Source organism: Babylonia areolata, chromosome 9, assembly GCF_041734735.1.
Source record: "Babylonia areolata isolate BAREFJ2019XMU chromosome 9, ASM4173473v1, whole genome shotgun sequence".
Classification (NCBI taxonomy): domain Eukaryota; kingdom Metazoa; phylum Mollusca; class Gastropoda; order Neogastropoda; family Buccinidae; genus Babylonia; species Babylonia areolata.
In genome coordinates, this window is record NC_134884.1 from 5593299 (window position 1) to 5608377 (window position 15079).

Consider the following 15079-nt stretch of genomic DNA (forward strand, 5'->3'; position numbering starts at 1 on the left):
TTCGGGGGTGTGCATGCTGGGTATGTTCTTGTTTCCATAACCCACTGAACGCTGACATGGATTACAGGATCTTTAACGTGCGTATTTGATCTTCTGCTTGCATATACACACGAAGGGGGTTCAGGCACTCGCAGGTCTGCACATATGTTGACCTGGGAGATCGTAAAAATCTCCACCCTTTACCCACCAGGCGCCGTCACCGTGATTCGAACCCGGGACCCTCAGATTGACAGTCCAACGCTTTAACCACTCGGCTATTGCGCCCGTCAAAGTGAAGGGCCATTTCCCAGACTGGGAAAAAATGGGCAACTGGAAGTTCGTTTGGGAAATTTTTTTAATTCAAGAAATCAGCTAGCATTTGAACCCCGCTTTGCCCGTTGATGATGTAAGCATGCGACAGTTGGGCCAATGAAATGGTTTGACTCATGAGTTTGACCTTGATCTCAGATTGACATATTTTATGATTGGTCAAACTTCTCAAGGTTTGGAAAAGCAAAATTGTCTTCTCTCTCCATTACTTTTGCTATGTCATAGTTAAGTGTTTGTATTGCATGCTCAGTGTATGCCACAGTGACCGTCTATCAAGTGGTCCCCTGCAGAATTTGAATTGTGTCAAAGGGTGTGACTTTCTGATAAAGCATGCTACAACCCCACCCCCTCCTTACCACACACACACACACACACACACACACACACACACACACATATGTCGACCTTTGTATACAGATCTTCTAATCAGGAATGCAATCACACTCACCCAGGAATGCAGACATCCACACACACAGACAGGAAAGAAAAAACACACACACATGCGCAAACATAAACAGCAACACATTAAACATGTTTATTATTTATCTTTACATCCTATAATGTCTTGAAGTAGTCTTCTGTCGGTTTCATGTGGTTCAACGACTGAATTTAGGAAACACCCATGCTCTCTCTTTCTCACATACACACGTACACAAAATGCAGGTCTTGCCCTACATACACGTGTGTAGCACATTCACAGGTGAGAAATGTTATACACTGCTGGATCAGGTTTTAAAACAGTGTGAACAATGACAAGCCTTGTCAAGACAGAAGACTGTCTGATCATAGCCCTTGTGAAAGTTGTGGTTAGATCCAAAGGCAAGAGAAAAGGGGCTCACATTTTGGGTGATATTATGCATTCAATTCTTCACAAGTTTTCAAACTCTAAAATGGTACCCGAAATGCCATTTGAAGTATTTGCAAACTGAGCATGAACTCCTTGAAGCATCAAGCCCTCTTCTTTTGCCTTTCAAGCTTTGTTTGTTTGTTTCTTCTTCTTCTTCTGCGTTCACTCGTATGCACATGAGTGGGCTTTTACGTGTATGACCGTTTTTACCCCGCCATGTAGGCAGCCATACTCCGTTTTCGGGGGTGTGCATGCTGGGTATGTTCTTGTTTCCATAACCCACTGAACGCTGACATGGATTACAGGATCTTTAACGTGCGTATTTGATCTTCTGCTTGCATATACACACGAAGGGGGTTCAGGCACTAGCAGGTCTGCACATATGTTGACCTGGGAGATCGTAAAAATCTTCACCCTTTACCCACCAGGCGCCGTCACCGTGATTCGAACCTGGGACCCTCAGATTGACATTCCAATGCTTTAACCATTCAGCTATTGCACCCGTCGTTTGTTTGTTTCTTTTTCCCCCTTCTTTTGATCACATTGCCCACAATGCATCTGACAATGAATGTAATTTTTCTCGCTGATCTCAGCCTCACCATAGACTGTGTTGAGTAACAGCAGAAAAAATAACCGCTGTATTGTTAGATGTGGATGATAATCATAAGAGCAATGACATACCGCATAATTAAGAGGCTGAACAGATTATACAAATTATCTGCCATGATTTCTTAACAAATCAATCCAGAAACAAAATAACAATGTACTGATTAGCACCCTACATTCAGGAATCTGTTTTAACAGCAATTTTTGTACATGTATGAAATGATATTACCAGTTATTAGTTGATGTTGTAACCCATTTTCAGTGAATTTCAACTCATTATTTTATTCCTTATTTTACACAGTCGGTTTTGATGTGGATTCAGTCACTAGACTAATGTGCTACCATCTTGCTTTTTCAAATTTTGGTCCCACAAACCATGAAAATGTGACCAATAGATGCAATGATTTAGGACACTAAAATAGGACATTACCTGTACTATTAAAAAAACAACAAACAAACAAAAACAAAACAAAACAAAACAAAACAAAAAACACAAAAAAACCCACTGCGGACAATGAAATCAAACCGTCCAGTTTCACAGTCAGCTAGGCCTCACGACACATTTTCCACCATAACTTCCGGCAGTGACATGTGACTTCGTCGACTGTCCAATGACATCTGACTGGCTTGCAGAGACCGGTGGGTCTCGTGAAAAGCACGTGAAGATCGACCAGTCATCTGCTCTGTTGGCGCGTGGGAGGCGGAGCCTCGCAACTGTGACGAGACCTGAGACGCGCTTTCAAAGCTGAGGACGTGTCTCAGATCATCATGGGGTGGTTTTGTTGTCAGCGAGGGGCGCCCCTCCCTGAAAGAACAGGTTGCTGAATGTTGTCAAATCACACATTTCAAACCCGTTTTGATGTGAGTGATAAGCAACTCTACTGAGGGAGAGCTGGACAGTACAAGGTCTTCAGAGAAGAAGTCCCCCTCAGTCAAGTGTTTCGGAGTTACCTTACTTTCTTTGATGAAAGAAAGTGTCTACAAACCCAAACCAAACCCAAACACAATGAACATAACGTTGCAAGTTCCGATTTAAAGAGAAAGTAAATTTAAGATGGGAAATGTCTGGTTCGCGTTTTCTTAAGACAATGAATGTTTCCTAACGGCAGGATTTAATGTTGGAACAAAAGGTACAACTTACATATCAGTCAAATACAAGCAGTTGCCAGTTAAAAGGAAGTGCATGTTTTGGGTTTGTTTTTTTCTTGTTAAGTGTACATATTCCTTTCCCCATCTTTTTTTTATTTTTATTTTTTCCTCCAGTCTCAATAGATATACCTGTGCCTGAAATAACTATGTATACCCATATATTTCTTTGTCCAAATCGTGTCTATGTCTCCCGTGTGTGTGTGTGTGTGCGTGTGTGTGCCGGCTTCACATCTATTTCAATGGAGATAATCAAAGGTTAGTCATTGACATGATAAATATATCTTATAGATAAGAAAACATAACTCCAAAACTATCAGTCCTGCGTGTTTGTACGCGTGCGTACGTGTGTGCGCGTACGTGTACGCACGCACGCTCATCGCTGATGTGTAGGCTATTTGCATGTGTTCGGCTGTACACGGCGGCTTTGCATGCGTCAGTGTTCCAGCTCACAAATTATTAGAATGACAACTGAAAACGACAATAAACAGACAAACGAACAATATCACGCCTCCCTTCCACCTACCCCACACACATCCACACACATTCATACACACACACCATGAAGTAGCAGTGTGCAGACCATGTTGCGAACAAGTGGGTGTGTACTCACGTTATAGTCCTACACTCGGCTTATCTCACAGATTGACATAAGTTTACACTTGGGCCAACAGCAAAGAAAGAGCTGTGTTGCTGTCAATTGTTTCTCTATTGCCATGGAAAATCATTTCCAGCTTCGTCTTTTGTGAAGGACTATGACTCTCAAACTAGGAGGCAAAACTGCACTGGCTTTAAATGCTGCAGCCTCGGGTGCTAGTTGGCCTTCGGGAACCATCCCAACGCCGACTGTCCTAAAACCCTCTCGGCCGAGAGAGTGGGGATACATACCTAACTTGGGAAACACAAGACACTCTCCACTATCATCAAATCAGTTCTGGCCCAGATAGTCGGGACAGCAGTTACCTCCTCTGCTGTTCTGATAGTCATAGTCGAACATGACTGACTATCATATACATAGTCAGGACAGCAGTTACCTCCTCTGCTGTTCTCATAGTCATAGTCGAACATGACTGACTATCATATACATAGTCAGGACAGCAGTTACCTCCTCTGCTGTTCTCATAGTCATAGTCGAACACGACTATCATACAGACACTCACGGTATGGAGGGCAGACCGACTTTCTTGCAGTGTTTCCAGCCCTCAGACAAACGGGAGGACAACTTGTAGCGCTTGGTGAAATGCTTGATCACCTGCATCAGGTAAGGGTCACTCCGACATCTGCCCAGCATGCAAAGCATCATCAGGTGTAACAAAAGAAATCCATAGTATCCATGAAACAACACAGGTAACAGAAACTGACATCCAGGTACAGAAATAATGACCTGCAACAGACTTTATACTGTACCATGCGCCAGGTACTATCTCATCATTAAGAAGTCGAAAAACAAACTGAAATCAGTTACGCGAACAAAACCTCGCGTCAACTGACTGACGCGAGCTGTGATGTGTACCTAAGCGACCGACGCCCAGACGAGTTAGACACGAACTGATGCCCAGATAGCTATAGCACGCACGCTCAAACCATGATTCTGAAGTGGGCCCTCTCATAGGGCAGAATTAATTAGGCGGCTAAATCAACAGCTTAAGAAGCCCTAAGCGCATACAATTTGTAAACCATTACAGATAACATGGAACCACCTGTATTCGAAATTAGGTAGGCTCTATTTAACGGTTCTGTATACTATAAAAAGTTTTGTTACATCTACCGCTTGGTGTGTGTGTGTGTGTGTGTGTGTGTGTGTGTGTGTGTGTGCATGAACCAGTTGCGTGATTTGTGGGCTGTGACCGCCATGTTCGCATACATAATACAAGTGGGGTTTGATCTATATTTCTTTTTATATGCAAAAGCCTGAACTCTCTCTCTCTCACACACACACACACACACACACAAACACACACACACACGCACTCACACAAACACACACACTCTCTTTCTCTCTCTCTCTCTCACGCACACGCACAAACATACACACACACACACGCTCTCTCTCTCTCACGCGCGCGCGCGCGCGCACACACACACACACACACACACACACACAATTTAATTCTCTTCACCCCCCTCCCCTCCCTCCCAAGTCCCTCCATCTCCTCCTCCCCACTTTCCCTGGCCTTCAATTCTCACACAAACACACACACACACAAACACACACACACAATTTAATCCTCTCCCCCCCACCCCCCGCCCCCACCGCCCCTCCAAGTCCCTCCATCTCCTCCTCCCCACTTTCCCCTGAAGCCTTCAATTCTCACCTGTGCAGCAGGTGTCGTTGGCCCACACTGTTGTAACTCAGGTAGCACAGGGCCACGGCGGCGTGCCCTCGCACCTGGTCCGAGGGACTGATCAACAGGTTGCACAGGCACTCCACCGCTTGGACCGCCACCAGGGCTGAGGGCACTCCTGCAAGTACCAGCAGACAGAAGTAGTTTTCAGTTTCAGTTTCAGTTTCAGTAGCTCAAGGAGGCGTCACTGCGTTCGGACAAATCCATACACGCTACACCACATCTGCCAAGCGGATGCCTGACCAGCGGCGTAGCCCAACGCGTTTAGTCAGGCCTTGAGAAAAAAAAAAAGGTTGATAAATAATAGATAAGCGTACATAAATAAGTAAATAAATACATAAATAGATAAATAAATAAATAATAATTATAATATGAAAAAAGGTAGTAGTAGTAGTAATAATAATAATAATAAATAAATAAATAAGTAAATAAATAAGACAACAATGATGATAAATAATCAAATAAATGTAAAACATGAAGACACACATTCACACACACACCCACACATGCATAACAGGTATGCGCCAAACATGCAGTTTCACAGATATGAAAGCACAGTCAAATACACATAAACGTACATGAGCCCCAACACACACACACACACACACACACACACATTATCCTGCACCTCCTCTACCCCCCTCCTCCACACACTCATTTCCAGGTTGGGGGTGGGGGATATGGGCGTATGTGTGTGTGCTTGTACAAGTAAGTGTTCATCTGTGTGTGTGTGTGTGTGTGTGTGTGTGTGTGTGTGTGTGTGTGTGTGTGTGTGTCGTGGAAGCTGCGATACGTAGACAGAAGTAGTGACAAGTATCAGCTATTAGGCTGCAGTCACATCTGTCAGAAGACAGAAGTAGTGACAAGTATCAGCTATTAGGCTGCAGTCACATCTGCCAGCAGACAGAAGTAGGTAGTGACAAGTACAGCTATTAGGCTGCAGTCACATCTGTCAGCTGACAGAAGTAGGTAGTGACAAGTACAGCTATTAGGCTGCAGTCACATCTGCCAGCAGACGGAAGTAGTGACAAGTACAGCTATTAGGCTGCAGTCACATCTGTCAACAGGCAGAAGCTAGTAGTGACAAGTACAGCTATTAGGCTGCAGTCACATCTGCCAGCAGGCAGAAGTAGTGACAAGTATCAGCTATTAGGCTGCAGTCACATCTGCCAGCAGACAGAAGTAGGTAGTGACAAGTACAGCTATTAGGCTGCAGTCACATCTGTCAGCTGACAGAAGTAAGTAGTGACAAGTACAGCTATTAGGCTGCAGTCACATCTGCCATCAGACGGAAGTAGTGACAAGTACAGCTATTAGGCTGCAGTCACATCTGCCAGCAGACAGAAGTAGTGACAGGTACAGCTATTAGGCTGCAGTCACATCTGCCAGCAGGCAGAAGTAGTGACAGGTACAGCTATTAGGCTGCAGTCACATCTGCCAGCAGGCAGAAGTAGTGACAGGTACAGCTATTAGGCTGCAGTCACATCTGCCAGCAGGCAGAAGCTATTAGTGACAAGTACAGCTATTAGGCTGCAGTCACATCTGCCATCAGACAGACGTAGTGACAAGTACAGTTATTAGGCTGCAGTCACATCTGCCATCAGACAGACGTAGTGACAAGTACAGTTATTAGGCTGCAGTCACATCTGTCAGAAGACAGAAGTAGTGACAAGTGTCAGCTATTAGGCTGCAGTCACATCTGTCAGAAGACAGAAGTAGTGACAAGTACAGCTATTAGGCTGCAGTCACATCTGCCAGCAGGCAGAAGCTAGCAGTGACAAGTACAGCTATTAGGCTGCAGTCACATCTGCCAGCAGGCAGAAGCTAGCAGTGACAAGTACAGCTATTAGGCTGCAGTCACATCTGCCAGCAGGCAGAAGTAGTGACAAGTACAGCTATTAGGCTGCAGTCACATCTGTCAGCAGACAGAAGTAGTGACAAGTACAGCTATTAGGCTGCAGTCACATCTGCCAGCAGACGGAAGTAGTGACAAGTACAGCTATTAGGCTGCAGTCACATCTGTCAGCAGACAGAAGTAGTGACAAGTACAGCTATTAGGCTGCAGTCACATCTGTCAGAAGACAGAAGTAGTGACAAGTACAGCTATTAGGCTGCAGTCACATCTGTCAGCTGACAGAATTAGTGACAAGTACAGCTATTAGGCTGCAGTCACATCTGCCAGCAGACAGAAGTAGTGACAAGTACAGCTATTAGGCTGCAGTCACATCTGCCAGCAGGCAGAAGCTAGTAGTGACAAGTACAGCTATTAGGCTGCAGTCACATCTGCCAGCAGGCAGAATTAGTGACAAGTACCAGCCATTTGTTTTGCTACAGGGACATCTTCAAACAGACAGAAGTGGTGAGAAGTATCAGCCATTGTGGCTAAAGGCACATGATCTACAAGCACACAAAAGTCATGACAAGAACCAGCACACCGACCCGCAGACAAAAGTAGTGATAAGATCCAGCCACTATGGCTAAAAGCACACTTATCAGGAGATGGGAATAGTAATGCGGAGTGATGGCCTTGAGGTAACGCGTCCGCTTAGGAAGCGAGAGAATCTGAGCGCACTGGTTCGAATCACGGGCGGCTCAGCCGCCGATATTTTCTCCCACTCCACTAGACCTTGAGTGGTGGTCTGGACGCTAGTCATTCGGATGAGACGATAAACTGAGGTCCCGTGTGCAGCATGCACTTAGCGCACGTAAAAGAACCCACGGCAACAAAAAGGTTCTTCCTGGCAAAACTCTGTAGAAAAATCCACTTCGATAGGAAAAACTAACAAAACTTAACGCAGGATAAAAATACGAAAAAATGGATGACGCTGTAGTGTAGCCATGCGCTCTCCCTGTGGAGAGCAGCCCGAATTTCACACAGAGAAATCTGTTGTAATAAAAAGAGAAATACAAATACAATACAAATACAATAAGCACACCTAGTAGCCGACAGAAGCTGCGATAAGCAACAGCCATCATGGCTAAAGGCACACCTATTAGCAGCCATGGGAAGTGATACGTTCCAGTCATTTTAGCTAAAGGCATAATACTTATCAGCAGACAGAAACAATATTTGCCATTATGGCTATGCTCTTGACGCACTGAAAAAGACAACAAAAACAAAACAAAAAAAACATGGCAACAAAAGTGTTATCCTCTGGTAAAATTCTGTTGAAGAAATCCACTCTGATAGGTACTTAAGATATATATATATATATATATGCATGCACTCAAGGCCTGACTAGGCGCGTTGGGTTACGCTGCTGGTCAGGCATCAGTTTATTACGATGTGGTGTAGGGTATATGCATTTGCCCGAACCCAGTGTCGCCTTCTTGAGAAACTGAATTTTGCTACGACTTCTACCCAGTGCTACTGGTACTGCTACTGTGAACACGACTGCTACTACTACGACGTTTGCCACTGCTGTTATTATTACTGTTTTCATAGAATCTGGCAGAACAGTGTACAAAACTAGGACCCTCAATCCCCCAAATAAAATACAACAACGAAAAAATCAAACAAACCCAAAACCAAAAAAACCTTCCCTGACCTGCCCTGGTGTGAGCCAGACACGCTATGAACGAGGCGGCCATTGTTCTGACGTGATCGTCTTTGGAGGATCCCAGGATCTCCACCAGCAGTTTGATGCCCGCGGCGGAACTGTCTGCCTGCTCCATGTCCGGAATAATACGTGCCAGAACCACCACCTGCACGACAGAGGAATGCTTTGTATGGTGTGCTAGTCGCAGCAAAAGTCTGAAATTTGGTTCGTGGCGGAACTGTCTGCCTGCTCCATGTCCGGAATAATACGTGCCAGAACCACCACCTGCACGACAGAGGAATGCTTCGAATGGTGTACTATTCGCAGCAAAAGTCTGAAATTTGGTTCGTGGTGGAACTATCTGCCTGCTCCATGTCCGGAATAATACGTGCCAGAACCACCACCTGCACGACAGAGGAATGCTTTGTATGGTGTGCTATTCGCAGCAAAAGTCTGAAATTTGGTTCGTGGCGGATCTGTCTGCCTGCTCCATGTCCGGAATAATACGTGCAAGAACCACCACCTGTACGACAGAGGATTGCTTTGTAAGGTGTACTAGTCGCAGCAAAAGTCTGAAATTTGGTTCGTGGCGGAACTGTCTGCCTGCTCCATGTCCGGAATAATACGTGCAAGAACCACCACCTGTACGACAGAGGAATGTTTTGTGTGGTGTGCTAGTCGCAGCAAAAGTCTGAAATTTGGTTCGTGGCGGATCTGTCTGCCTGCTCCATATCCACGTCCAGGACCTGCGGGATACGTTGTATGGTGTGCAGTTGACCGCAACAGTTGAAATTATTGTTCGCACCACGCTATCGCTTACGTGACAGCTGAGGATACATTGTATGAAGCCTTACTTGCAGCAAAAACTAGAAATTTCGTTCATATTAGGAAACTACTAGTATTTGGAGATAATTCACGTCATATTATAATTCTGTCACCAACTACTTTACCTGAATACAATGGTATGCCTAAATGCTAATAATAATTCAACACTATTTCACAATGCTAATAATAATTCAACGCTATTTCACACATAAACATGGACACACACACACACACACACACACACACACACACACACACACGTGTTTGAAATTCACACTCAAAACCTCCCCACTTCTCCACACTCAGCCTCTTCCCCCCCCCCCCCTCCCCACCTGCCCCCCCCCCCCTCCCATCCCATCTCCCTTCATACACACACACACACACACACACACACACACACACACACACACACACACACACACACACACACACACACACACCTGATAAGCGGCAGTACACCTATGCAGGTCGTTGTCAGATCGCAGGAAAGGCAAGTAACATTTGAACCGAACGCCGCCCTCGTTCGCGATCTCTGTCTGCTGCTGAACGTTGTTGTAGGCAAAGGTGGCCAGGGCCCAGCCAGCCAGCAGGCGGACCTCGGGGTCCTCCGTGTACATCATCTTCAGGAGGCGCACGTAGCTGAAGTCCAGGTTGCTCTTGACCTCCTCCAGAATGTCTGCGTTACCTGTGAGGGAATGAAGAAAGGGAGGTAAAGTCTTCAGGTATGTCTGGGTTACCTGTTCATTAAGGAATGAAGCAAGAGAGGCAAAGTCTTCAGGTCATTAAGAAAATTAAGCAAAAGAGGCAAAGTCTTCAGGCATGTCTCGGTTACCTGTAAGGTCATCAAGGAAGGAATAATAAAAAAAGAGGCAGGTGTTTTCAAGCATCTCTGGGTTACCTGTGAAAGAGTGAAGCAAAAGCGGCAAAGTCTTCGGATCATCAAGGAATGAAGCAGGAGAAGCAAAGTCTCCAGGTCATTAAGAAAATGAAGCAAAAGAGGCAAAGTCTTCAGGTATGTCTGGGTTACCTGTAAGGTCATCAAGGAATGAAGTAAGAGAGACAAAGTCTTTAGGCATGTCTGGGTTACCTGTAAGGTCATCATGGAATGAAGCAAGAGAGGCAAAGTCTTCAGGAATGTCTGGGTTACCTGTAAAGTCATCGAAGAATGAAGCAAGAGAGGCAAAGTCTTCAGGAATGTCTGGGTTACCTGTAAGGACATCATGGAATGAAGCAAGAGAGGCAGTCTTCAGGTCATCAAGGAATGAAGTGATAGAGGCAAGTCTTCAGGAATGTCTGGGTTACCTGTAAAGGAATGGAGCAAAAGCGGCAAAGACTTCGGGTCATCAAGGAATGAAGCAAGAGAGGCAAAGTCTTCAGGAATGTCTGGGTTACCTGTAAGGTCATCAAGGAATGAAGTAAGAGAGACACAAAGTCTTTAGGCATGTCTGGGTTACCTGTAAGGTCATCATGGAATGAAGCAAAAGAGGCAGAGTCTTCAGGTCATCAAGGAATGAAGGAAGAGAGGCAGAGTCCTCGAAGGTTATGTTGTGTGGTATGCTTGAATCCAACAAGGGAATTATGGAATGGGAAAAGGGTCTCTGTGATAACGTATCATCTCTCAATATGGCACGAAACACACACTGTAAGTGGTATTTGTATTTTTACGAATGACTTTGATATTTGAGTGTTGATATTCTGGACATGAGCAATCACTGTACATAGGGGATTAAAAAAAAAAGTCCAGCTCCATAGCACACATTCGTTTTCTCATGATAGAAAGAAAGAAAGAACAGAATTTATCAAATGAACCTGATCGGATGCCTGTTAAGACAATTCACAGGTTAACTTTTTTTCTTTGTCAGTCTTGTTCATTTCTTAGGAACTCCCTTACATCTCCCGAAGAGCTCGCTCAGTATATATATATATATATATCCATAGCCATCTACCTTAATCAAAGTTAATGCTGTGGAAGCACATCCGGTGGTGTGAAGTCGTCACGCTTTTTAATTCCCACTGGAGGAATTGGATATTTTATACCTGTAAAAATCGGGATACAGTTCAACCCACCAGTTCCCCCATTTCACGCTGACCGAGCAGACGCCCCGGACAACTGACCTAGACTGACAGAGGCCAAGGTGAAGGCCGCCTCCGCTTGGATCTCCTCGCTGAAGGAGTGGACCATCAGCGCCACCAGCAGCTTAACTCCCCTGGACGTGGAGATGGTGTTCTGGTTGGGGGGGCAGGGGACGTTACCCACGCTGATACACAGGTGGCGCAGCGATCGGATGGCGCTGAGGACGATGCCCTCCTGGCTGGACCGCAGGAGTCGTACGAGGGGGTGAATGCCGTTGGCTGCTGCGATCTGAGGCTGGTGATTCAGTGGTCCCTGAAACATTAAATGAAGAACACACACACACACACACACACACACACACACACACACACACATACACACACACACACACATATATATATATGTATAGATAGATAGATAGATGTACATACATAGTGAGTCTTTTAGTATTTTCTATGTTTTCTTTCTTTCTTTCTTACTTTCTTTTTTCTTTCCTTCCTTTGTCCATGGTTAACGCCGAGGAGACGGGCGTGATTTCACCTTCACTCCATATCTGTTGACGCTGGGACAAGAAAGAGAGAGAGAGGGGTGGCGAGGAGGGAGGGAGGGAGGGAGGGAGAGAGAGAGAGAGAGGGACAGACAGACGGACGGACGGACGGACAGAAAGATACGAGACAGGAAAACAGAAAGATAGGAGACAGACATTCAGACAGACATAGCCTTCAGAAACCAAGAGGCACCGAAATCCCTGTCCCCCCACACCCCCTAACCCTCCCACCTCTCCCCCCCCCAAAAAAAAAACCCCACTCACCTGGGCCAAAGCGCCTAGACCCTCCGACCCGATCAACTGCATGTGGTCCGACGAAGAGTTGACGAACTCCACCAAGGTTTGGATCCCGATAGCCCCCGCCATCTTCTTCTTCTCGTTGGCGTCACTTCCGGCCAGGGCCCACAAGGCCATGGCGGTCTTCTCCTGGAGACTCTCGGCGTTCCGCTTCTTGAGCAGCTGCATCAGCAGTCGCTCCACGCCCCTCTCGAGCATCTCGTGGCCCACGTGCGGGTTGCCCTCGGCTAAGCAGTGCACCGCCTCCACAGCGCTCTGCTGGAGATCTTTGTCACGGGACTGCCAGCCAGTCACCCAGGGCGGAAATGACGATGATGATGATGATAGCAACAACAACAACAACAACGATGCTAAAAATAATGATGATAATGATGATAACAATAACAACAATACTACTACTATTACTACTACTGATGATGATGATGATGATCAGATTAATAATAATAATAATAATGATGATGATGATGATGATCAGATGAATAATAATAACAACAACAACGATGATGATGATGATGATCATGATGATGATGATAATGAGATGAATAATAATAATAATAATAATGATAATAGTAATGATGATGATGGTGATGATAATAAGAAGAAGATGAAGAAGTAGTAGTAGTAGTAGTAGTAGCAGTAGCATGATAATGATGATATTATTACTGCCAGTACTAACAACAATTACATGAATATAGCGCTGAATCTTTTGTAGAGACAAATCAAAGCGTTTATACACCAGTCATTCACACGCATGCATTAAAAAAAATAGTTAGATAGATAGATAGACAGATAAATAGGTAGATAGATAGATAGATAGATAGATTCACGTGAATAGAAAGCCGGAGAATCTGCAGGCCTGGAATGGGAAGGGGAGAGAATCACAGAGGGACGGTCGATCGGGGGCTATTTTTGGGAAGAGGAAGGTTTTAAGCGAACAAGCACGCACAAACATGCACCAGGACTAGACTTTAACTCACTCAATACGGCCAGTCCTCTCTTCTCCTCTACACAGACCCCTCGGATGTCCTGTGGGTGTCTGAATGACCCAACCTTTAGCTTCCGTCGTCAGAATTGTGGTATTCTTTGTCAACATTCACCTCTTCAGTATAAGAGCCTTCCGCTTGCAATATTTTGATGATGGTAGCTGGGGTGAAACGCTGTTAACGTCGTCTCTTTCGCCGGAGGAGAAGAAGAAGAAGGAGAAGAAGAAGATGAAGAAGAAGAAGAAGGAGGAGGAGGAGAAGAAGGAGGAGGAAGAGGAGAAGAAGAAGGAGGAGGAGGGGGAAGAAGATGAAGAAGGAGGAGGAGAAGAAGGAGGAGAAGGAGGAAGAAGAAGAAGAAGGAGATACAACTAACCGAGCTGCCTAGACAGGCGGGTATTCGGAAACACTTATTCTCAAAGTAGAAAAGAATACGTAGAGTAGAGAGACATACAAACCACATCACACAGTACACGCTAACCTGTGTCAGGATGACGTTAACGATATGTTGCGTCACGCCGCCATTGACGAAAGCGTTCTGGTTGTCTGGTGACCCCCGAGCAACACTGGACACAGCCTGGATCAAGGCCGTTTGAAGGTCACCTTGACCCGTGGCGGTCTCAAACAGCTCTATCATCGTTTCGATACAGCCTGTGACACAGCACCGAGAGAGGGTCAAGGTCAGCTTGAACATTGACACCAACAGAGATTAGTGAGATATATTATTTCACTCCATGCATACTCTGAACACCGGACCACCGCTGTTCAATCGCTACTTTCGTAAGGTTTAAACCCAAAGACCAGGACCTTCTGATTCTCCAGACGGGACGGAGCAGACTCGAACCACCAGTCCACAGTTGCCCCGTCACCATGCCTACACAGAACTCACCAGGAGTGGTCCCCACGGCCGCTCTCTGCTTGGGCCCCGCGGCCGCGATGCTGCCTATGGCCTGGACGGTGGAGGTTTGAACCTCGGGGTCGCGCACTGACTGCAGGGCCTGGTAGATGGCCGGCACGGCCCCGTTCTGCATCAGCAGCTCTGAGTGCTCGCAGTCTTTGCCGAGCTCTCGGATCACCTGGAAGGAGAGCGGCGATGAACTGATACATAGATAAACAAATAAATGATTCAATCAATCAGTAGCCGTAGTAACAGCAGCAGCAGCAGTAGCAGTAGTAGCAGCATTAGCGGGATCAAATGACGGTAGCAACAATCCTGTTGTGGTTGTAGTGATAATGTGAGCAGAAGTAGCCGCAACAGCTGTAGCAGTAGTAGTCGTAGTAGTAGTAGTAGTAGTAGAAGGACCACGGATGGTTGCAAGTAGTAGTAGTAGTTGCAGCAATAGTAGAAGCAGTAGCAGCAGCAGCAGTAGTGGTAGTAGGACCACGGACGGTTGCAAGTAGTAGTAGTAGCAGCAGCAATAGTAGAAGCAGTAGCAGCAGCAGCAGCAACAGCAGTAGTAGTAGTAGTAGTTGCAACAGTAGCAGCAGCAGTAGCAGTAGCAGCAGCAATAATAGTAGTAGTAGCAAAAGTAGTAGGACCACAGACGGTAGCAAGTAGCAGTAG

At 45.7% G+C, this 15079-nt stretch overlaps 1 protein-coding gene across 1 annotated transcript in view; it reads right to left on the reverse strand.

Annotated features, from left to right (window-relative positions):
• Positions 1-839: 839 nt before the first annotated feature.
• The window catches only part of LOC143285697 (ankyrin and armadillo repeat-containing protein-like), a 17469-nt gene continuing 3229 nt past the window's right edge, over positions 840-15079 (reverse strand). Inside the window, exons 4-12 of the mRNA XM_076593098.1 lie at positions 14405-14591; positions 13997-14166; positions 12503-12814; positions 11733-12003; positions 10058-10302; positions 8802-8958; positions 5224-5371; positions 4069-4188; positions 840-2567 (exon numbers count right to left, since the gene is read on the reverse strand). Of these exons, the coding sequence (XP_076449213.1) occupies positions 2315-2567; positions 4069-4188; positions 5224-5371; positions 8802-8958; positions 10058-10302; positions 11733-12003; positions 12503-12814; positions 13997-14166; positions 14405-14591 (1863 nt within the window). The 3' untranslated portion in view covers positions 840-2314. The remainder of the gene's footprint in view (positions 2568-4068; positions 4189-5223; positions 5372-8801; positions 8959-10057; positions 10303-11732; positions 12004-12502; positions 12815-13996; positions 14167-14404; positions 14592-15079) is intronic.